This window comes from Benincasa hispida, chromosome 11 (assembly GCF_027475165.1).
Source record: "Benincasa hispida cultivar pf3 chromosome 11, pf3_genome.v1.1, whole genome shotgun sequence".
NCBI classification, from domain to species: domain Eukaryota; kingdom Viridiplantae; phylum Streptophyta; class Magnoliopsida; order Cucurbitales; family Cucurbitaceae; genus Benincasa; species Benincasa hispida.
In genome coordinates, this window is record NC_143488.1 from 48,647,875 (window position 1) to 48,670,846 (window position 22,972).

General features: G+C 30.5%; 3 protein-coding genes across 3 annotated transcripts; 2 read left to right on the forward strand and 1 right to left on the reverse strand.

The window, feature by feature from the left end:
- The first annotated feature begins 572 nt into the window (after window positions 1–572).
- LOC120089997 (proline-rich family protein) lies at window positions 573–6,103 on the forward strand. The gene is made up of 7 exons (XM_039047459.2): window positions 573–1,427; window positions 1,920–1,969; window positions 2,052–2,091; window positions 2,675–2,752; window positions 4,556–4,672; window positions 5,348–5,427; window positions 5,618–6,103. The coding sequence occupies exons 1-7, from the start codon at window positions 846–848 to the stop codon at window positions 5,724–5,726; spliced, it is 1,056 nt and encodes a 351-aa protein (XP_038903387.1). The 5' UTR covers window positions 573–845; the 3' UTR covers window positions 5,727–6,103.
- Window positions 6,104–10,488: 4,385 nt separating this feature from the next.
- On the forward strand, window positions 10,489–11,388 carry LOC120091639 (germin-like protein subfamily 3 member 4). The gene is made up of 2 exons (XM_039049742.2): window positions 10,489–10,878; window positions 11,024–11,388. The coding sequence occupies exons 1-2, from the start codon at window positions 10,500–10,502 to the stop codon at window positions 11,332–11,334; spliced, it is 690 nt and encodes a 229-aa protein (XP_038905670.2). The 5' UTR covers window positions 10,489–10,499; the 3' UTR covers window positions 11,335–11,388.
- A 226-nt stretch (window positions 11,389–11,614) lies between these two features.
- LOC120091640 (uncharacterized) lies at window positions 11,615–13,800 on the reverse strand. Its single transcript, XM_039049743.2, has 4 exons — window positions 13,504–13,800; window positions 13,138–13,388; window positions 12,752–12,831; window positions 11,615–11,981 (listed from the first exon to the last, which is right to left on the reverse strand). Exons 1-4 carry the CDS (start codon window positions 13,724–13,726, stop codon window positions 11,774–11,776), a joined length of 762 nt encoding a protein of 253 aa, XP_038905671.1. The 5' UTR covers window positions 13,727–13,800; the 3' UTR covers window positions 11,615–11,773.
- Between the last annotated feature and the right edge of the window lie 9,172 nt (window positions 13,801–22,972).

Consider the following 22,972-nt stretch of genomic DNA (forward strand, 5'->3'; position numbering starts at 1 on the left):
AAAATATCTACGTATGTAGGTTTTTAAGGATGTATATTATATAAAGTAAGTTTTTTTTTTTTTTAAAAAAAAAAAAAAGAAATGATACAATACAACCAAACAACTATACAAGAAAATCATGCGATAAAGACAATGTAAACTACTAAGGATAAGAAGACTAAAGAGTTGAAGACACAATACTCCAAAGCTTTATGCACAACATAACGTGATAGCACATTCTGACCCCGACGAATATGAGAGAATAAGACAACTCTCAAATCAACTCCCTTATCCTTAGTCTCCTCACTAACGAAGGAGACTTCAATCAAATCAACAACTCCATCATTGAACAAATTTATGACCTCAAAGCAATCCGATTCAACCACTATATTCGAATACATGGATGGAAAACATGTTCTCAAGACAAGAGCATATCGTCATAATTTCAAGAAATTTCACTTTCCAAATATCTAGAATAAATTCTATATTGATCTATTAACCGTCTTCCATGATGAACCTATCGACTTAATTCAGAAAGACAAGTATTAAAATATCTTCAAAGTCTTTGTCTTTCTTAAACACAATCACAAAAGCACATAAACTAAAACACAAATTTCAAAAGAATTCAAGATCAGAATGAAAGCAATAAAGTACAAAACTCAACAAAGTATATATTTGAAGTAATAAAAATAATTTAAGTGAAGTAAAAAAAAAATCAAAACAATAATTTAAAATTGAATTGATTCCTTTCAACGGCCCCCACGAGTCCAAACCCCCAATCCTGTCAATTCACAGAAATTCAAGTTTTATTTGGCGAATTTGATATTCAAACAATCAAACCACAAACTCCCAAATTCCCCGCCACCATGCCCGTCGACTCCCCTCTCATCCCCACCAATACGACGGCCGCCGCCCCCTCCACCACCACCGTCACTCCGATTTCCTTCACTCTAACTACAGCTGCAGCCACCACTACCGCCGCCGCTGCCGTTGCCGCCATTGCTCGTCCGCTTGCGAATCAAGCGCCATCCAGACCCATTTCTTCAATTCCTCAAACCCACCATCTCCACTACCCTCCTCAAGCCCTCTACGCGGCGCAGTCCATCCCCGTTCGAACTCCCAACAACCAATTGCCGAAGCTTCATCAGGATGCATCTCAGGCAATTCTTTACCCTGTCGCTTCCTCTGGCCGCGGCTTCGTTCCTCGCCCCATTCGGCCCCTTCCCGCCGATCAGACCGTCACGCTGGCTAACCCTGGCGGCTACGCATATCGCCCCGTCGTCACTTTCCCCCATCGGCCGATTGGGTCGCTTCATTTAGACTCCATGAGCCATCCAATGCACATGGCTCGACCTCCCAACTTGCAGCAGCAGCAGCAGCTTATTCCCTTTTCTGGGTCCTCCATTTCGGGTTCGATTAAAGGTGTCCCCAATTCCTCTGATCCAAAGGTTAGTTGGGTAGTAATTTGATTTAGCTTTTGAGGCGTTAGTTTGATGGGTTAAAAGAGTTCAGGTTTTGGCTCGTTAGCTACAAGAATTGCGAGATTGAAATCTGCTTTTCAGTTGGTTCTCTGGCTTTTTGCCCATCAATTTCTATTTCTTCTGTTGAATAGTGACTTGAAGTCTTGAACAGCTGAGTTGACATTTGAACTTGAGATTGTGTGACCGTTGGATGCTTGTAGTTGTAGACTTGTTTCTGTTCTAACTATTGGGATAGTAATTACATGTTATCAGTTTAACCAACATGTGGTTTTTCAATTATGTTTTGTGGAGTTATTGTTTTTTTCAATTGGTCGGTTCTTTCATATCATTTTTTGAATTCCCAAATCTCTTTTAATCGATCCTGTTGCCCTTTTATCGAACCCCATGAGTTTTTTGTGTCCCCCACGCTCTTCCCTAGATCTTTTTCATAGCTTAAATTCATTTTATCATTCTTTCTAGGTTTTTTCTCCATCAACAATCTGCGAGTCAAATGGGTGTAAAGAAATGAGGTAACGGGTTGCTCCTTATGTTACATATCTTTCATTCATGATTTTCTAAACTTGTGACATTGTGCTTTTTGTCTGGGGACAGAGTTAGAGACGATGCTCTTTGCGTGGTTAGAGATCGAAAAGTAAGCTCTAAAATTCTGAAGTTTGTTCCTTTTTCTTTTTTCCAAAGATTTGTGGCGCGGAAAAGTTCCTAGGTTCATTTCTGTTTGAATGATGATCACTTATATATGTGATTTTGATGTTTGCAAATCTTCCTTACCTTGTTTTACTGCTAGTTTCAGGTTGAACTTACATTTCGAGTATGATGTGTAAAATAGTTTGCCTTTTTGGAGCTTCAGTCATTTTGTGGATAAGTTTTGTTTAATTCTTTTTATAAAATTGAAAATTTTGACATATTTATTCTTCTACCAAGGACCTAGTGATTCATTTGATTCATAAGTTGGGGAAAATGTGACTTAGTGAACGGAGGGAGGGATCAATTTGACTGTGATGGTAGATGTTTTATATGTTTTTTTGTATGAAATAAAGGGCGTCTTCTTCATTTTTATTCAATATTTATGTGCTTGATTGCTGAAGATGGATTTGCATTCTGTATGATCAGATACTCAATTCCGTTTGATAAATACTTGCTTAGGATTACCACTTTGTTTTTATAAATGTAGCAAATACCATTTCATGGCATACTAATATAGTAACTATTGTTAGGTTCGAATAACTGATGGGGCTTCCCTTTATGCACTTTGTCGATCATGGCTGAGGAATGGTTCTCAAGAAGAAAGCCAGGTCTGTGTCAGTTCTGATTGATCTTTCCTTTGGGTGGATTTTAACTGCACTTTGGTCCTTTTAATATGACAACATACTATTTGTCAGATCCTTATAGGATTAGATTTATGATTAAGTGTCAACGCTACAGTGGATTGGCCTTTATGTGTATCTTTCTCATTCATATTTTGCACATATCAATATTGGATTCTTCATCATCATTGATGCAAAATTTGGTTTATTTAAATTCTTTAAGCCTGGTGTGTAAAAGAGTGGAGAAACTCATGAGGGACTTTTGTGTGGGAAGGAGTGGAGGAAGGTAAAGGTGGACATTTGGTGGATTGGGCAATTTTCAAGAAGCCTATGTACTTGGGAGGTTTGGAGTTACGGAATTTAAGGCCTCATGACAAAGCATTATCAACCAAATGGTTATGGTGTGTTTCCCTCGAGTCCTCTTCCCTGTGATATAGGATTACCGTGACCAAGTACAGTCTCATACTTTTGACTGGATTTCGAATGGTGTTAAAGGCATATTCATAAACATGTAGAAAGAAATTTCTAATGAGCTTTCTTTCTTTTTGATCTGATTCAATGTATGGTAGGTGATAGAAAGTGTACTCTCTTTTGGGTGGATAGGTGGTTGCGGGATAGATATGCAATATGTTTTCTAACCTTTACCATTTATATGCTATGAAAAATTGTAATGTTCCTGATATTATGATACAGTCAGGGAGCTCACTTTCTCATTCGTTCAAGCTCTGTTGTCTGTTGGATTATGGATCTCCTTTCTCTATTGGGTGATTTCGAGTTTAGGCAGGGGAGAAGAGTCCTTCGACTTTGCAGTCTTGGTCCCTCCAAGGGCTTTTCTTGTAGATCCTTTTTTCTTCATTTGGTGGCCCCTCCCTTGCTAGGGAGTCCCTTTATTTTATTTTATTTTTAGTCTCTGGAAGATGAAAATCCCAAATAAGGTGAAGTTTTTTGTCCGGAAGAATCAATGCTTCGGATAGACTACTGAGGAAGTTACCGTCTTTTGTTGGGCCTTTCTATTTTATCTTGTGTTGGAGGGAAAGTTTTTTTTTAATGGAAAGCTAGGGTGTGTTTTGGTGGGCGGGGGGGTGGGGTTCTTTCGATGTTAGTCCCTTGTGAGATTTAATGTCTCTCTTTGGAGGTCCGTTATGAGTTCCTTTTGTAATTATTCATTTAGTCTTATATTGCTCGATTGAAGTCCCTTTCTTTTGGGTGCTCCTTTTTGTGGGCAAATATTTTTGCGTGCCTCCGTATTCTTTCATATAATCTCTGGTATAGATGAGTCAATAACTTGAGTAGAAGTAGACGGGGAAACTTTATCTTTGGTTTTAAAATGTTAAACAATCTTGATGAAGAGTGTATATTATCCTGCTTCGATCTTTTCCCCTGTTCTTTCATTAGTTGCATGCAAATTTATTCATCAAGTCCTATGTCTTTTTTATGCCCTTATTTTCAATGGTTACTTAATCTTCTCCTGCTTAACTAGTAATGGTATGTTTCGATACATTCTTTCTGCTAGACAAAGTTCTTTTCTTTATCGTTTGGTGCATTCCCTTTCTGTGGAGAGTTCCCATTCCAATAGAAACTTTAAGTATATTAAAAACCATTGCTCTTACTCTTTGCTGTATACACCCTCCTATTTTCTGTTCTTAAAAGGCAATATTAGCTGATAAGATCTCCTCTCCTTTTTCTGCTGTTGCTCTTTGTAATATATTCACACAAAGGAACATATGCTTGCTATTATTATTATTTTTTTTTATTTCAAAAATGCTTGCTGATAACTTTTTCTATTGGCAGCCACAGTATGGAAATTTTTTGAGGTCACTTCCGAGACCACTGCCCATTGCTGCGGCTGGTGCTGTTCCATCACAGAAGAAGGAAGTTGTCGAAGAAGAAGTTGATGAGGAAGATAAGGTTGGTTTTTGTGCAGTGAATTTAAGATTTGGTATTGAAATCAAAATAAATTGATGAATAAAAATTACAGTGGGGAAATAGTACAGTCCAGTTTGCACTCATAGATTAAGCTCAGACGTCTATAAAATATCAATGCAAATCATTGGTGAGAAGCATGTTCTTTTGATTTTATGTTTTCTTCATAATTTAAAGGTTTTTCTATTGTTCGCAATCATTTAGTTGTATTATTGATCTCTGGGTCTTGACAATAGATCCAGATATAATGAAGGGTATGTAGTTATATGCAATAAGTTTTTTGATGAATTTCAATTATTTTTTCTCGGATAATGAATTTGATGCAATGCAAGACATTTACTTGACGAACCCATACATTTTGAGGGGAGAAATCACATAAACCGTAACGATGAAAGGTATATACATCCACTTTGTACCATTGTCAAGAGGCCAGAGGGGGTGGGACTGCTTGCTTGCTAGCATAAATATAGGACCTCAAGCCCTTGACTTAAAATCGTACTTAAATATTACCATTTGTTATGGTTCTCTGGGTTGTTTCTTGTCTGCACTCTTAACCAAATCCTCTAGGTTATCAACAAACTAAATTCTTCTCAGAAGCATTTTTATCCAAGTTCTGCAAGAACTATTGGACATATCTTTACCTGTGTTTCTGCTTTGTAGGATGAGGGATCCATTGAGCACTTGTCAACGCAGGAGTTATTGAAAAGACATGTTAGACGTGCAAAGAAAGTCCGATCACGGTGCGTGTTATTTTCCCAGTTTAATTTCTATTATTCTTTCATCTCTGTAGTTCAGCAAATCCGGATGATATTTGGTCAGTTTGATTCAAATTGTATCCTATTGCTCTCTTACAAAGTTATGACGTTGGATATCTGTACATTCTCACATTCAAGATAGTTTTGTTGCTTTCTGTTCGTATAATTCCTACAGATTGAGAGAAGAACGGTTGCAACGTATTGAAAGATACAAAACCAGGCTCGCTCTTCTCCTTCCTCCTCCAGTTGAGCAGTTGCGGACGGATAATGTTACTGGAAGCTGAATATGCATCCTGGAATCCTCGCCCTCAAAATTCACTGTGGACTTTTGTCCAAATCATTCTTCCCCAACTACAGATGAACTCAAGAAACATTCAACGGAAGCACCGAGGATTATATGTAGGTGCACCAGATAGATATTTGATTAGATATTAGTAATTCTTGTCTTCCTATCAGTTCCTTTTTGACAATTTGTAATTGTATAATATGGTCTGAATCAGGTTAAGAAAATCAAGTCATTTACTGAGGTTAGAAATGGAGGACATTGAGAAGTAAATCACATATTTTTCCCTTTTTTTTTGTACCTATCTCCATTACTTTTTCTTGGGCTTCTTGAAGTTCAACTTCTGTTGTTGAAAGGAATCACTGAGTTTTATTTTTAGATGTCTGAATCTCAATCTTCACAAGGTAGTAAGCAAAGTTTGTTTTGTTATGTGTTCTTTGGAAATTATTAGCATTATTAAAAAATTTAACATTTAGGAAACTGTTTGGAAATATACCAAATTCAAGTAACTAGTGTCATAATTTAACAAAGAAGATGAACAAGAAAAGTGCTTAAAGTCACTTTTGAAGTGCAGAGATGTTAATTATTGTGCACTTGCAATTACCATATTTCTAATTTGTTATTGTTAAGGTTAAATTATAAAGGTCAAATATTAATTTATATCCCAATTTAAATCTAATCTAATGTTGTATCAATTTAAATTCTGAATTTTGGAGTAGTATTAATTTAAATCTTAAATTAGTGATTGTATCAATTTAAACTTTGAACTTTCATAAATTCATCAATTTAAACTTTAAACTTTCATAAATTTATCTAAATAAAACATAGTGTAGGGTTTAAATTGATATACTTATGAAAGTTTCGGTTTTAAATTGATATAATTATTAGTCTGAGGTTTAAATTGATACACTTATGAAATTTAAGGTTTAAATTGATACAATTATTAGTATATGATTTAAATTGAAACAATCATCTTCAAGGGTGTAAATTGATATTTTTCTTTTTGACTATTTTTTTTTAAATTGGAACTGTTTTTAAAAAATGATTACTTCTTTGTAATTTAACTATATTTTAAAAAGAAATTACCTTTTTTCTTTTTAAAGTTCTATTTTTTTTTTTTAAAAAAAAAAAATGGATCTGTTTATAAAGCAACTATCTAAACAACAAATGGTTGACACAAAATTCTTTAAGGCAGAACAGCATGAATTTTGTTTTATGTTTTTTAAATTGAAGTTCATATGAAAATTGAGGTTATCTCCTATAGACTTAGAATGACTCAGAATTAACTTTTTTTTTTTTTTTTTCATAAGATTAGGATAAGGTGTTTTTCCTAATTATGAACACGTTTAAGAGAAGTTAATTCTCTTTAAAAAGAAAAAGAGAGTAAATTTAGTTCTTCAAGAGAAGTTAATTTGACATCTACTTATCTTATGTGGAAATGTCAGGTAAAACAAAAGAAATATGACTTTAATTTCTATCTTCTAACGTGGAAATCGTGTACGATGACAGGAAGCGATAGAGTAATCAGGTTCATTGGTCTTGGATCTCTGATCGTGTCTCTGTCAAGAATTTTGATATGATTATGGTCATTGCGTAACAGATTTAGGAAGCTAGAAATAATTTGTCGTTCCAAAAAGTGCCAACTCTTATGGATTCCATTAGTGTTTTAATAAAAATGTATATCCTAGATGACAAAAGTCATTTTTGCATGGATATTAATGAAAAAATACCTGTGGAGAATTGCTTAGTACCTCGTCTGTCTACACTCTACCCTTAGTGGATGGCACCCACTTTCGATAAACATTGGGAAGCTAAATATAATGTAACTTGGGACCTTAGAGAAAGGCAACAGGGTTAGGGTGGGTACTTCTAGACCATCTAGGCAAAGTTCGACATGCTACATTTAAATATATATCAAGATGCAACAAATTCAAGATTCTTGAAGAAATAGCTATTTGTGATGGTCATCATAGTATTATTTTCCTCATTATTCATCATGTTTGGGTTGAATTCGACTATCTGGAGGTCATTAACCTGCTGGACATTACTAAAGTCTCTTTTTCAATAAAAAAAGAGTTGGCTACGATGCAACAGTTGGGTGATGTCTCTTTTCTCCAAGGTATTGAGAGAAAAGATTCTTTCTCTGCGTCATACACCTTATCTCAATTGGTTTGTGCTTCTTAAATCTCGTGATGTAATTTTGTAGTTAGTTGTATTATTCGTGTAAATAATAATTAATGATGACAATAAAATAAATGACAACTAAATTTGAAGATATTAGATATTCTTTTATTTTGTTTGAAATAACATAACAAAACTGTTCCATTTTTCCAAGGTTTAGAAAGAAAACTACACAATGAGTAGGCCCTTTGTGTAAAGTGAATATAATTGTTTGCTCTCTTGTGTCCTTTGACAATACATTAATAACCATGAATGATATGGTACACATTGCAAATTGCTTGCTCCCAAGTCCCAAAGGGGCTTGATGATGAAATTCCAAGACCTTTCTTGGAAAATGTAGCAGATATTATCACCTTCTAATATTTTCTCAACATGTTTTCATGTAATTTTAAGGGGATATCACTATTATTATTATTATTTTTTTTTTTTAACGATTGACTCTAGTCTTTATTTCGTCTCTAGATTTTAAAATATTAAACATTTAGTCTTTAAATTTTGAATTTTGTTTCAATTTAGTCCATAAATTTCAAAATGTTACAATTTTACTCTTGAGATTTGAATTTTGTTTCAATTTAGTCCATAGATTTTAAGATTTTACATTTTTAACATCAATTTTACATTTTTAAATTAAAAATAAATAATTAATTATAATTCTTTTAACATTTTTTAATTTATTAACATAAATAAACTCCAAAATACGAAAAAGTGAGTATTTAATGACAAATTGAGGTTAAAAGTGTAAACCTCGAGACATAGAGACCAAATTGAAGCAAAATTATCGTGAAACTAGAATAAGAAAAAAAAATTTAAAAGGTAAGAAATGAAAAGGTTGAAAGATCAAAACAAGGGTAAAAGAAAAAAGAAAAAAGATCAGTCGAATTTAAACCTAAATTTCGATTTGACCAAATTTCATTAGAACGAGGGTGTATGTATGTATGTATATATATATATAGTCATTCCTTCTAATTTTCCAACCATATATTTAGCAAAGAGTAAGGTTGTCTCTTTCAAATTTTCCAGTCCTCTTTTCCAAAATTGAAAATTAACAAAATAAAATAATAATAATAATAATAAATAAATATTTTTGTGATCCATTCTGTGAGCATATTAAGACAATTTTTTTTAGTTGTGCTTTAGAAGTAGCCATGAAGTAGAGTACTTTTGCAAGTAAAATGATTGAGAAATTTGCATTACAAAATGATGGTTTTAAACAACAGTTTATTTATTTATTTATTTATTTAAGAAGATACAAACTTATGATGTTTTTTAATAGATAGTATTCTTCTTTATTTCTTTTAGTTCATCCGATTAAAAAGTTTAGACCTCATTTGATAACAATTTTATTTATTTTATTTTTTATTTTTAAAATTTAAGCCTATTAAAATACTTCTACCTCCAAATTTCTTTTTTTCTTATCTATTTTTTACTGATGATTTAAAAAACCAAGTCAATTTTTGAGAACTAAAAAAAATTGTTTTTGTTTTTGGAATTTGGTTAAGGCTTCAATTTTTGTACTTAAGAAAGATACAAATCATTATAAGAAATGTGGATGAAATAAACTTAATTTTCAAAAACAAAAACAAAAAATCAAATGATTACCAAATGGGGCCTTAACTTTTAAAACTAATGGCTATACATTCATGCATTTTTCTCCCCACCCAACTATTATTATAATTTTTTAAGTATAACAAATTTCTTAATTCGTAGTACATCTATGTGTCAATTAAGTTATGTTGTCAAAGTAAACTTATAATTGACATTTACTCCTTCCCTTGAAATAAGATATTCAATCTATCCTTATAATTGTTGTACTAAAAAAGATATTCATTAGTTTATCAATTGAGTACTTACACTAATTGGCCTACAAGAAATACAAGCTCGGTTTGAGAGTTTTCTCTCTCTTAAGAGAGTACTCAACTTTAAAGTGTAATTTTTTACTTTTTGACAAAAAGTTTAAAATTTAAAAATAGAAAAAGAATTCTTTTTCAGAAGCTACTCTTTCAATTTTTGAAATCTAGATATTATTTCAACATGGAAATATATATAAACAATATGGGAGGTAAGAAAATCAAATATCTAATCTCGAAGTCGATAGTACAAGTTTTATGTCAATCAAACTATCCTCATTTTAGATTCAACGTATCTTTTCATAGTGAACTAGAACCCAAAGAAAAATATTAGGAAATAGGTATAGTTTTCGAAAATAGAGCAAAAAAAAAAAAGGACAAAAATGGTATAAAATGGTTTATAATACACATCAAGTCGTAGAATTAATAACAAATACCAATTAACTATAATTATAGCATGGGATAATAGAGTGGTTAAACTAATCATAAAATGGTTCAAAGGTCAGACAATAATTTCGTATTAACAATTTCTCTCTACTAAATGAATATAACACAACTAAATTTCTTGTCAAATTTTGCTTTAAGCAATGAAGTTCTCTTAGTGCATAATCAATAGAAAATCCAGTAGTAAACTCCAAGAATTGGGAAACTAATTTCTTCCATTGTCGGCAACCTCAAAAGCCTTGCAACTCAAGGATATTTATATGTCTCATCCAAAATTCTCAATTCAACACACACATAACACAATGAAGAACCCATCATCAGCTTCTTCCTTAATTTTCCTTCTCCTGTTTGTGTTGTTTGCTTGTCTTGGAATCTCAGTAGCAGATTCTAATAATGTCTTTGACACTTGTCCAACAGCCACAGACAGAATTGAGTTCATCAATGGCTACCATTGCAAAAGCCCCACCCTTGTTACAACTTCCGACTTCAACTCAGCAAAGTTAACCGGACCGATCAACTCCGATGATCAGTTCAACTTGTTGGTGAAGATCGTCACTGCTGCTGATTTCCCTGGTCTGAATACATTGGGGCTTTCTATTTCTAGAACTGATTTGGGTACAGACGCGATCATTTCTCCTCACTCACACCCGAGAGCCACCGAGATGTTCTTTCTGAACCAAGGTAGGTATGCTCAAAATACTTAAATAAGATTCAATACGCTGAAACCCATCAACTCAAACTTTTAGGTCCAGTGGTGATCTAACACGATTTCAGAGTCGGACGTCCCGTGTTTGCTCTCATATCTTTTGGGATCTATGATTCACAGGTATTGTTTTAGCTGGATTCATTGACACCAGGAACCAACTGTTTCAGACTATTCTAAAAGCAGGCGATGTGATTGTATTTCCAAAAGGATTGTTGCACTTCTGTTTGAATTCAGGTTACGAGCCTGCCATAAGTTTCTCTGTGTATAATAGTCAGAATCCAGGAGTCGTGAACATCAATGGCGCCATGTTCGATCCTGCTGATTCAAGTCATTTCATAGACAAGTTCCTTAAGAGACTAAAAGCTCTTTCTTCACAATCAAATTTCAAATTCAACCCAAATGTGACTCTTCCCAGATACACAAGTTTGTAAAACTATTGACCCAGTTGTAAAGAAAATGCCTCTACATGGATGAGTTATATCCAAGATTGGCTTGTGAGTTTCAAACCTTGACATTCATAATTTAAGGGGGGGAAAAAAAAGAATCATCCGATTAATTAAAACATATACTTTTAATAACTAAAAAAGAAAAAAAAAAACATATAAATAATTATTAAATAATATACGTAATATGCTGAGTAATTGACCCTGTAATGAAAATCATTTTTTTTCTCGGTTCCCTCTAATTCCTATCCGTGAAAAACTACAGCAATTAAAATCAAATAAACAAAATGTCATCAACATAATAATTAAAGAAAAAAAAGTTCAAGTCTTCAGAATTCATCGAGAAAAATAATAGGGAAAAAATATTAATAATGGGATACTAATTAATTAGTGAGTTGGTGAAAATGGAAGGGGGTGGAAGTGTTATTCAGCGGGAGTTTGGGGTTGCGGCGGCGCGTTCACAAGACGCGCACAAGGTGAGAGTGGTGGCGGGAGAGTGCATGAAGAGAGAATGGGTAGTTTTTAAAGCTCTCAAATCTTGAAGTTCCTTTTGAAGCTTTGTGTTTTGTTGGGTCAATGTTGCGCAATATTTCTTCAAGTATTCACACTCTACTTCTGTTTGCTTCAGCTTCGTTCTGCCCCCAAAAGAAAAAAAAAAAAAAAAAAAAAAAAGAAGCTAAGAAATAGCACAAAAAGTTCAATCACCTTTCACAAATAACACCATAATTTTTTGCTATTTTTTTAATAGATAGTATTGATACCATCTCAGCCTTAATTTATTTTTTATCGCATGTTCGGACTACCAATTTTGTGTTTTCTCGATGAAAATCATGACCAGAATAAATACCAACAAAGAAACAATGAACCTAAATTATAATATCAAAATTTAGTGAGTGTTTAGGATGCTGAATTGGTTATTATAGTCTATAGATTATAATAGTTTGTATTTAAAATGCAGACTATTTGAGTGTGAATAGAAATTATCAAATATTATTTAGATAAAAAGAAAAAGAAAATAGAGGATGAATAGAATATAGTAAATATTGTAACAAAAAAGAATTTAAAATAGTAATATTTTAATTAAAAACTCTAATAATTATAAACATGGATGAACTATACACTCACTTGAAGTTAGTGACCAAACACTCTCACTTTTACCGCGTCCAACATAAAAGTCAAAAGATTTGAAATAAGATCATTTGTTTTTTATTTATTTATTTATTAATGTTAATCGTGGCTAGGATTTTCACTAAGAAAATACAAAATTGATAGTCCAAACATGAAATAATAATAATGTAATAATAAATAATTAGAAGAGTTATATTCTAACGATTGCCTCAAAGAAAATCATGAAATTAAGAGTGTGAGCAGGTTGGTGGGTTATTTATTTTTATTTATTTTTTACCTTGCTCGTCTGTTTTGAAACCAAACTTCTACTTGACGAGGACGAAGATTCAGTCTTCTTGCAACTTCTAGCTTTTGCTTCTGCAATTTCAATCCCATGATCATTTACTCATAGTTAATTAAACACAAAACAATAAAATTTTGTTTTTAATTACTTTACTTTCTTATTTTCTGTTTCTAAAAATTTCAAAAAAAAAGGTTAAAAAATGAGACTTAAAATGGATATAATAGTATTTTTGTTCTAAATCACAACCGTACTATTTTAGTTTAAATTTTGCATAACATATTAATAAATTTATAGAAAAATTAGAAAAAAAAAAAAAGTGAGATTGATATTGATTGAAGTAGTAGTTAATGAAAGAAGGAGAAGATGTGAGAGAAAGTTACAGGGTAAAGCGTATGGTGTTGTTTGAAGCTTTCTTCAAGAAACGCCGATTGTTGTCTTGTAAGCCTCAATTTTTTTCTGCTACCCAAATTCGTTTCTTCTTCTTCTTCATCTTCTTCCTCCTCTCTTTCTTCCCTATTATTTCTTATTGACCAAACTATTCCATTTGATCTTCCCAATTCTCCTCCACCCTCGTCGTCCGCCGCTGCTCCGCTTATCACCTCTGTAAAGACACCTGCTCCTTCTGATCCTTCTATTTACTTGTCATTAACCAATACACCCAATCACATCATTAATATGGTATCAGAGCCTAAAAAACCAAAATTAAAAAGGAAAATTGGTTTTCCATTGGAGGTAGGAAGTAATACCGGTTTGAGAAGATCGACGGGAGGTGGCGGCGGGCGGCGGAGAAGAATTAAGAGAAAGGGGAAGGAGGTGGTTTTGGTGTTTGTGATTGTGGGGTTGATGTTCATTACATGGTTGAAGAATGGAGGAAAAAGAAAGGGAAAAATGAAGAGGTGTTGGGTGTGAAGAAGAAGAAGGAGGAGGAGGAGGGTTTTGATCATTTCCTAATCTCAAACCCAACTCCATTCAAACACACATATACAAGGAAAAGATTCTAAATGGATCAATCAAATTTATAAGAGAGAAAGACTGCAAAACTTTTGATTAGAAAGAAGAGAAAAAGTATATTTAGCTTTTTTTTTTTTTTTCTTATAATTTTATTTTATATTTAAATGCATTCTAGACCACACTTACATATATTCTTTTCTACACATATATTTGTATAATTTAGTCACGTGTTTAATCACAAATTACCACTAACAAAATTTTCTTTCTGAAACAGAATCTTTTATAAAATACTTTTTTCATTGAAAGAGATACATGGAGGTGGATGAAGTCAAAACATGAAATATTGCATTATTTTTAGAAAACGAAAAAAAAAAGGTGGGAGAATTATGATCCGTATTCATTAGCAAAAGAATTATTGAGAACCTTATTCATTGCATTTAAGAAAACAATCATGAGAGGATGAAGCCAAGAAACGAAACTTAAATTTTATCCTGAAATTCATAGGATTTTTGTTTCCATTTCCATTCATTGTATAAAAATGAAGATTTGAACTTCTGATCTTTTAATCAATGATATATATGATTTAATCTCATTTGAATTCTACTTAAATGTGATGGTATAAAATATAAACTAATTAGATATATTTGTATTGTTAAAGGACTAGAGAAGAACTTAATTAAATTGTACTAATCTTTATGGAGTATTAAGTTGGATACTACATTTGGCATCTTAAACTTAAGTGAAAGGGTTTTAGAAAACTTGAGATCAGTGTTTTGAAGGCAGGTTTATGTAAACCTTGGATATGATGGAGACTACATGCAATTTTGCCATTTAAAGAAAAACCATCCAAGTTTTTATTGTTTTATAAAAATTAAAGGATAGGAATTTTATGTGATGCATTAATATTATTATTATATTAAAAAGGGGTTTAAATGAAGAGTGCTACATTGATGTATAATGAACAATGATTGAAGCTATCCATCACCCATGCCCATAAATCAAGTGGAATAATATATATATATATATATATATATATATTATGGGAAGTTTCATAATTCAAATGTCTTTTTTGAAAGTAAATTTTGTAAGAATATGGAAATTTTCATGTAATGTGATGATTGTGGCTCTTATATGCATTATTTTGTCTCAGTTGAAGTGTACATAATTACATTCCTCCCATCATTATGCTTCTTCATTGTCCTAATAATCTTCCATCTTATTTTTCACTCCATTCTTATCTCTCTTTCTAAACTCATACCTTATCTAATTTTATATTAACTACCTAAATCTTGATAATGGATCTTTAAACTATTTTCCAGCTATTTTAATTCTTACCCTTAAATTTGTAAGGTTACATTAATTTTAAACTAAATTTTTAATCAATTTCATTGTATTCAACCTTAGAATTCGATCAACTTTGTAACTTTTATCTACCATTCTATTTTTTTTTCCTAATTCACATATTAATTTTGACGAAAATACAATAATGTAACAATTTTCCTAATTCATTAATTTATTTTAATTTGATTGATGCAATAACTTTGTCAAAACTCACTCTATTAAAAAAAAAAAAAAAAAAAAAAACTTTATCAATACTCACTAATTTTATCAAAAATTAAAATTTAACAACAATGCCTTTTTTTCTCAAAGTATATGAATTTGTATTGCACCTATGACATATGTTTTAAAATCCTAATCTCTTTTTGATCCATTTTTTAACAAAAACTTATAATAGGGGGAAATTTGAAATATTTTTCCAAGTCAATTCTTTTTATAAAAAAAAATCATAATTTAAGTTTACTAGTAATGACTAATATGATAAATGCAGAAAATAATTAATATATTTTAGTTAATATGTAGTTTAGTTGATAATTTAAATTAATTAGTGTTTAATTAATTATTTTCATATTTTCTTATAAGACTAATAACTAATTTAGGGTTCGTAATAGAAACTTTTTTTTTTTTTTTTTTAGAGTTCTGCATGGATTTCCCTTATTTGTTCCATTTAAAAACACTTTATAGTAACTCTAACTTTAGACCATTTGGATTCATTAGTTTTTTTTTTTACAATACTTATAGAAAAAGAAAAAAATACTTTATTCAAGAAAAAAAATTTGTCCTTTGAGAGTCATCTCAAACTACATGATTAAATTATTTGAAGCCACATGTGTAATAATGGATCATGTGAGAGTTTTTTTTTCCTTCAAATAAAGCTAACAACTTTTATTTTTCTTAATATAAAGTTCATCAATAAAAATTATATGGTTTAATAAGTTTGAAAATAAAATATTATTTCATTGAAACTAAAATGAAATAAAGTATGTACCAATGACTAAAATTAGGTTCAAGGTACCCATGTTAGAAAATAAAATTATTATATGTATTTTCTTTTATACATTAAAAAAACTTTTTATCCATGTCTCTGAGTAAATAAATAAAATTTGATTTATTATAGTTTTAAACTTTCTATGAAAAATGATTTTCAGAAAAAAGAACGAAAAACAAGTTTTAAAATAATTTTTGATTAAAAAAATGTTTAAACATTTCAAAATCACTTCCGAACATAGGTTTTGATAAATTGATCTTTGCATTCCATTTTCTGCACCTTCTTTCGCTCAATTATTCCCTTTTCTCTGTTGTTCTTCTTTTGTTTTTCTTTATTTTATTTTTCTATCATTGTATGCCAGGTGGTGCTCCATGATTAATTAAATACTACTGCTTGGGTCTCTGGTTTGAGTGTTGAACCTTCTGTGAATTTGTCTATTAGCATTTTGTGTTTTTTGCTCTAACATGGTATCAAAGATTTAGGTCAATTTTTTTATGGTGTCGAGTTCAGGAACATCAGAGGAAGAATATGTCCAGCCAGTAACGACTCTCCTAGGTACCACATCTTCTACTCTGCCACCGATCACTCTCTCTGTATCTTCACTGTCCTTTACCCCACCGCAACCCAACAGATTCTATCGTCATCTATTCAGAATCCGATTTTTCTCAAATACCTTCCTCTTTTCCATTTAACTATGGCCCTTCACCACACCCTTATCCTCCAATGTACACTGGCTCTCCCTTAAACTTTCTCTATCCACCCCAAATACCACAGTTTGCCCCCAACCTTCCCCATGGTCAACTACCAAATCCTCTTTCAGCATTATCTTCTCCTCAATCACTGGTTGCTAACTTTCCTTACTGTTAAACTTACACACTCGAACTATCTGCTATGGAAAAACCAACTCCTTAATTTGATCATGGGCTATGGTCCAAAGAGTTTTATTGATGGCACTTTTCCCCAACCTCCTAAGTACTTAGACCCTCAAAGAACACAAATAAATCCATATTTTTCTTTTTGGCAAAAGTGCAATCGGACTATTATGAACTGATTAATTCGATGGAGATGAGCTAAAATTTAAATAATTTGTTTTTTCCTCAAAAGCTTGAATTTCAATAATAACTAATACATGGTCGTGCATGATCATTACATCGTGTAACAAAGCATCATTACAAATAATTTAGTCTTCTTACTTTTTCTTTTTACCAATTCAAATCATTTTGGTAACTTTCTATATTTATTTCATAATAATAATAATAAGTGTTGATGAGAAGTTATCACAATCTTTGATTGTTAATAGTTAATTAGATAATTTTCGATCATATCGCTCATCGCAATCATCAACACGAGACACTAAAAATTTTCTCCAAAAAAATCAAGTTCAATTAAAAAAAAACTATTAATTATTATTATTATTATTATTTCACGTCGTTATAGTTTTGATCCTTATAATTTAAAAAAATTTCAAATTTAAATCATACAATTATAAAAATTGAAATTTTATTCTTATGATTAGATAAAACTTCCTTAATAGTATATATGATTTAATGCTCATAAATAGTCTTTATCGAGGTTTGATTATAGGGAAGAATTCTAATTTTTATTTTGAAATTTATATTCTAACTTTTTCTAAATTATAGGAATTAAATCTATAATTTAATTTTTATTACTTTATATTTAAAAATTAGATTGAAATTTTAACCTTTACCTTGTATTTGGGAAATGAACCATCTCTCATCTATTTTAATTCAATCAAACTGAATTTAGAAGGGTCATTGGTTGGGAAATTTATACCTCCATTTAATTGAGTTGTTTTTTTTTTCTCTTTTTTTTTTAAAATAATAAAAATAAAATTTCAAATATTGGAGAATTCATTTAATAAAAATACCAAACAAGCTAAGGTATCCAATGCCACACAAAATGGTGGTTCTTTGTCCATTCTCACAGAGAATAATAATAATGCACGTGTATATGTCAAACACATATTGTGTTCATAGTTTCAATCGGACATATGTAAAATTTAGAGAATAATATATTTTTGATCTCGTAGTTTTAGCTATAGTTTTTATTTAGTTTTTAGATTTTAAAATATTACATATTTAGTTTTTAAGTTTTTTTGTTTCAATTTAGTCTCCAAGCTTCAAAATGTTACAATTTTACTCATGAGATTTGAGTTTACTTTCAATTTAGTCTATAGGTTTCAAGATTTTACATTTTTAACCTCAAATTTTCATTAAATATTCATTTTTAATCAATTTCTATTAACTAATTGAAAATAATTATGAAATGAAATTTTAAAAGTGATAAAAATAGTGAAACTAAATTAATTATAATTCTTTTAACGAATTTTAATTTATTAACATAAATTAACTCTAAAGATGAAAAATGAATATTTAGTGAAAAAATTGAGGTTAAAAGTATAAATCTTGAAACATAGGGACCAAATTGAAATAAAATTCAAATGTCAAATGTAAAATTGTAGAATTTTGAAATTTATGGACTAAAAAGCTAAAAACAAAACTTAAGCACTAAATATGTAACATTTAAAACCTAAGAACTACCTCAAAAAAGTAATTTTCCCTTAAATTGAAAGTGGATGGTAGCTTTTGCCGTTGTGATGAACAAATGTGGTGAGCAATATTTGGGTTGGATTGTGAGTAAACATCTATTGAGTTTTGACTAATGTTTAACTTGATTACAAACAATGAAGCCTCATGTAATTTCCTAATCAAATGAAACTTTTGTTATTAAATGTCAATTTAAACATATCTCAACTCGTTAAAACATATATCTTCAACCAAAATGTCATAAGTTTGAATCTTCTCCCTCAAAATGTGATTGAGATCTAAAATGAAAAGTTCATACATTCATCTTTCATAATACATTATGTGTTTAATTTTTTAACATTTAAAGATTTTCAAATAATTACAACTCTATATTGTTTGTTTAACTCAATCCAAGTTTTAACATGTCTATTAACTAAATATTAGTTAATTTTGAAACACAAGATTATTTGATGAACCAATAAATAAGTAAGTCACAAAATAAATTACTCGTGTAACATATTATCTATTTTTTATTTTTTTAACACAATGTATCATTCTATTTGATCAAATTACCAATTTTTAAAAACTTGATGGAATGCTCAAAAGCTTGAATTGAAAATATGGGTAGAGATTTTGGAAACAAGATCCCTATTTCAAAAGTAAATTGAAAAACAAGTTTTGAAAATTTGAGTTTGAAGAATGATTTGAAAATGGGGTTTGTGGGGGAGTGATTAGTGGATTAATTAAGGACCCAACAACCCATATAAGACTAATCAGGACACGTGGCAATGATTAGTTGGAGCATTGATGAGTTTGAAAAAAATGTTATTTTAGAGAGAGAAAGAGAGGTGAGAGAGTAATATATTTCTTTTAAGTATTAATTAATGGTGGGTCAGTTTCCCTAAGGGCAGGCAAAGGTCAAATCCAGCAGATTTCTTTGAGCCTCCAAAAACTTTATTGCATTATCCCAAAACCCCAAAAAAGGGAAAAGAGGATAAAGAAAAAAAAAAGGACTTTTCACTTTTTCATTGCCTTGTCTACACAAACACAACACAATGGATTTAGTTAGATTACAAGGGACTTGTTTGAAAAATTGTGATCCAATCGATTCCTCTTAAAATTGTGATCGAATGACTCGTTGTGACATTGTTCCTCCTAAACTTTGGACCGTCATTCTAATGTATGTGTATTTTTTTCTTTTTCAATCAATATTTGATTTCTAATTCATATAGTACGTTTTTCTAATTTTTCTTCTTTTGAAGCTTTTGAAAACAAAACATGTTTCCAAATGAATCTACAAAATCTTTTTGTTGGGATTGTTTAATCCTTAAGGTTAGGAAGATCGGTGCCTTCAAACACCAAACAAATTGCAACTTTAATCCTAGACTTTTTAAGGTGTTTACAATTATACCCCTCTACAACTATAACATTATATCAAATGTGTAGCGTATAGAAACTTTGAATTTTATATAACCTTCATTTTGTTGATCAACTTTAGTTGGAGTGTTAATATACTCTCGAATTTGTATAATTCGAGTGGTAAAACATGTTAGGGCACTTCTCAAGTTATTTGCAACATTTCTATTGGTTGAGGTGAGGGTAGTTGGCTTGGATTGCTATCTACCCCTTAAAAGTTCACATCCTAGCTAGCATTAGTTTGAGCAGCTTGGTTTCGAGTGACAGTATGGGGCGAATCGGGTGGAATATAGAAGTTTATGTGGCCGATGGTTCTCTACGGCGATCAAGAAAGTCCTCCCCCTAAACAGGATAAAATGTCCAGCTGCTGGTCCACAAGCAAGGTAAGTAGGTCCATTACCGGCCGGCGGAGGACCGAAAAGACCTAACGGAGTAATCCCTTATCTCGGATCGGAGATGCTAACGGGGCGGGAATCGAAGTGGGGGACCTCTCTACCGCCTGTGTCTATCTCCAAAAAATATAGCCTCGACAAAGATTTAAAATATCAATATCGATGAAAATATTAAAGTTTTAATTTTAAGTAAATTTCGATGGAAATATCGATAAAATGTTGATTTCGATGGATATTTCTATAAACATTATAAAAATAAAAAAATTCAATAAATAAATTTAAATAAATAGACATTTTATGATTTTCAAACTTTTTTTTTTTAAAATGAATTTTTAAACAAGTTAACATGTTTATTGTTAATATTATATTTATATTAGTGACATTTTGATACTTATTTTTTGTTTCATGGATTTTTTATACGATATAATTGAAATATTAATTTACCCCTTATGCTAACGTCAAACCCATAGAAACGTGGAAATATCGATATGTTGATAAAAATTTAATATTATAATTTCAAATTAACTAAACACACATAATAACCAGGGAAATTGTCAAAAATAGCACATTTAGGTTTTTACCTTACAAAACTACCATTTTTTTTTTTGGAAATTTATAAAAATAGTTTTTCTCGATCTATCTCGGGCGAGATCAGCCACTAAGAATTAGTTAAAAATAATTTTTTTCTAACTTATCGATTATTTTGGACTTTCTCGGTACATCTTGCCTAATTACACACCAAGATTTTTTTTTTTTTTTAATTTTAAATTTTATGTAATCTTCCCAATCTTATAAAAAAATCTTATACTATTTTCAAAGTTTCTCCAAATTTGGTTATGTTTACTAAATATTGTATCAAATTATTATGTAGTTTTTAAAATTTTTAGCATAATTTATGTTCTTACAATTATATGAATTTCCAAATTCCAAATGGGGTTTTCAATTATCAAAATAGATTTTCTAAATTGATTCAACATTTTTAAATTTTGTGAAAGATCAAAATTTTCAAAAAATTGGATAAGATTATACCTGGAATATATACTGAATCTCGCAGTTTGAGATTCCACCGAGGAAGCTCAAATATATAAATTTCGGTGTTAATTATATCCAAGATTTCGCCAAAAAAACTTAAATATATAGAATCTTGGTATTATTTTGCCCCAGATTACATAATCTCTATGTATTATTTGACGAGATATACCGAGAAAACTCCAAACAATCGATAAGTTGGAAAAAGTTGATTTTTTTAACTAAAATCTCGTGATCAATCTCATCAGAGATGAATCGAGAAAAATTATTTTTACGAATTTAAAAAAAAATGTTATAAAGTAAAAACTTAAATGTGTTTTTTACAATATTGAGTTACTAATTAATACCGTATGATATAAAAATTAACCCTAACTAGAGTTGAAAGAAATAGAATAGGCATATAGGGATAGGGAGGCTAAAAGACAGTAAAAAAACTAAAAGCTTATGGTGTGTTTAGTTTAGGGTTGAAGGCAATAATTTGGAGGGCATCGCCCATCCCCATGCTCTCTCTGTTTTATCATTTCTGATGGGATGCTTAGTTGGCTGTGGAAACTCATCTTCTTCATACTACTTTTTAGTTTACAAACAAATCTGTCTATCAATAAAAAATTCAGACATCTGTTTCATAATAGATTCATATACAAAGTGTATTTTAATTTAAATAAAATGTATAAAATCTGTTTAATACAACTACTTATAGTTACTAATAGTTGACAACAAACTGTTATTGATTTATTCACTTTCTAATTACGTCAAAACACACTATTACATTAGGGATGATCATGTTTATCATAGCCCTAACACGATGATTATCTCTATTGCGGTCTTCATTTTTCTCAAAAAAAACAACAAATTATGAGAAAAATGGAGAAAATACAACAGAAAAATAAAAATCGTGATAAAAATGGCCATCGTGTTAGGACTACGATAGAGGTCATCAGTAATATAATATATTATAAAATGCAGTAATGCACTCTAACATGAGTAAAAGGTTAGATTTTATATGTTTGTTGAGGGATCATTAATCATAAAGGGACTTGTGAATGAGTTATGCATACAAAAAACTCAATCATGTTTTATGTTAAAAAAAATTTGTATAATTATTATTTTGTAATATTATATATTTTATGATATATTACATCATACATATTTAATTTTTAAAAAATGAATTGAGTTTCTAACCTAACAGGCTAATATACTATATTTCTTAATGTTTTTATCTTTATTTAATATAATTTCGTACATTAAAATTTAAAATTCAAAATCTGGATACAATGAAATATAAAAATGTTGTTTTTTAGAATTTACACAGTTTGAATTATAAAAATCGAAAATAGTTTTTAGAAACATAATTCAAATTATCTATCAAACACATATTTATGTGAATATAAAAACATAAAAAATAATTGAGATTGACAACCAAACAAACCGTTGTAGTTATAATTTACTTGAGATTAATAAATTTGATTTACATTACATCTCCCAACACCTTTTCAAATTCATGTTTTTTTTTTCCAGTTCAATTACAGATTTAGTCTTTTTGTCTTCAGGGCTT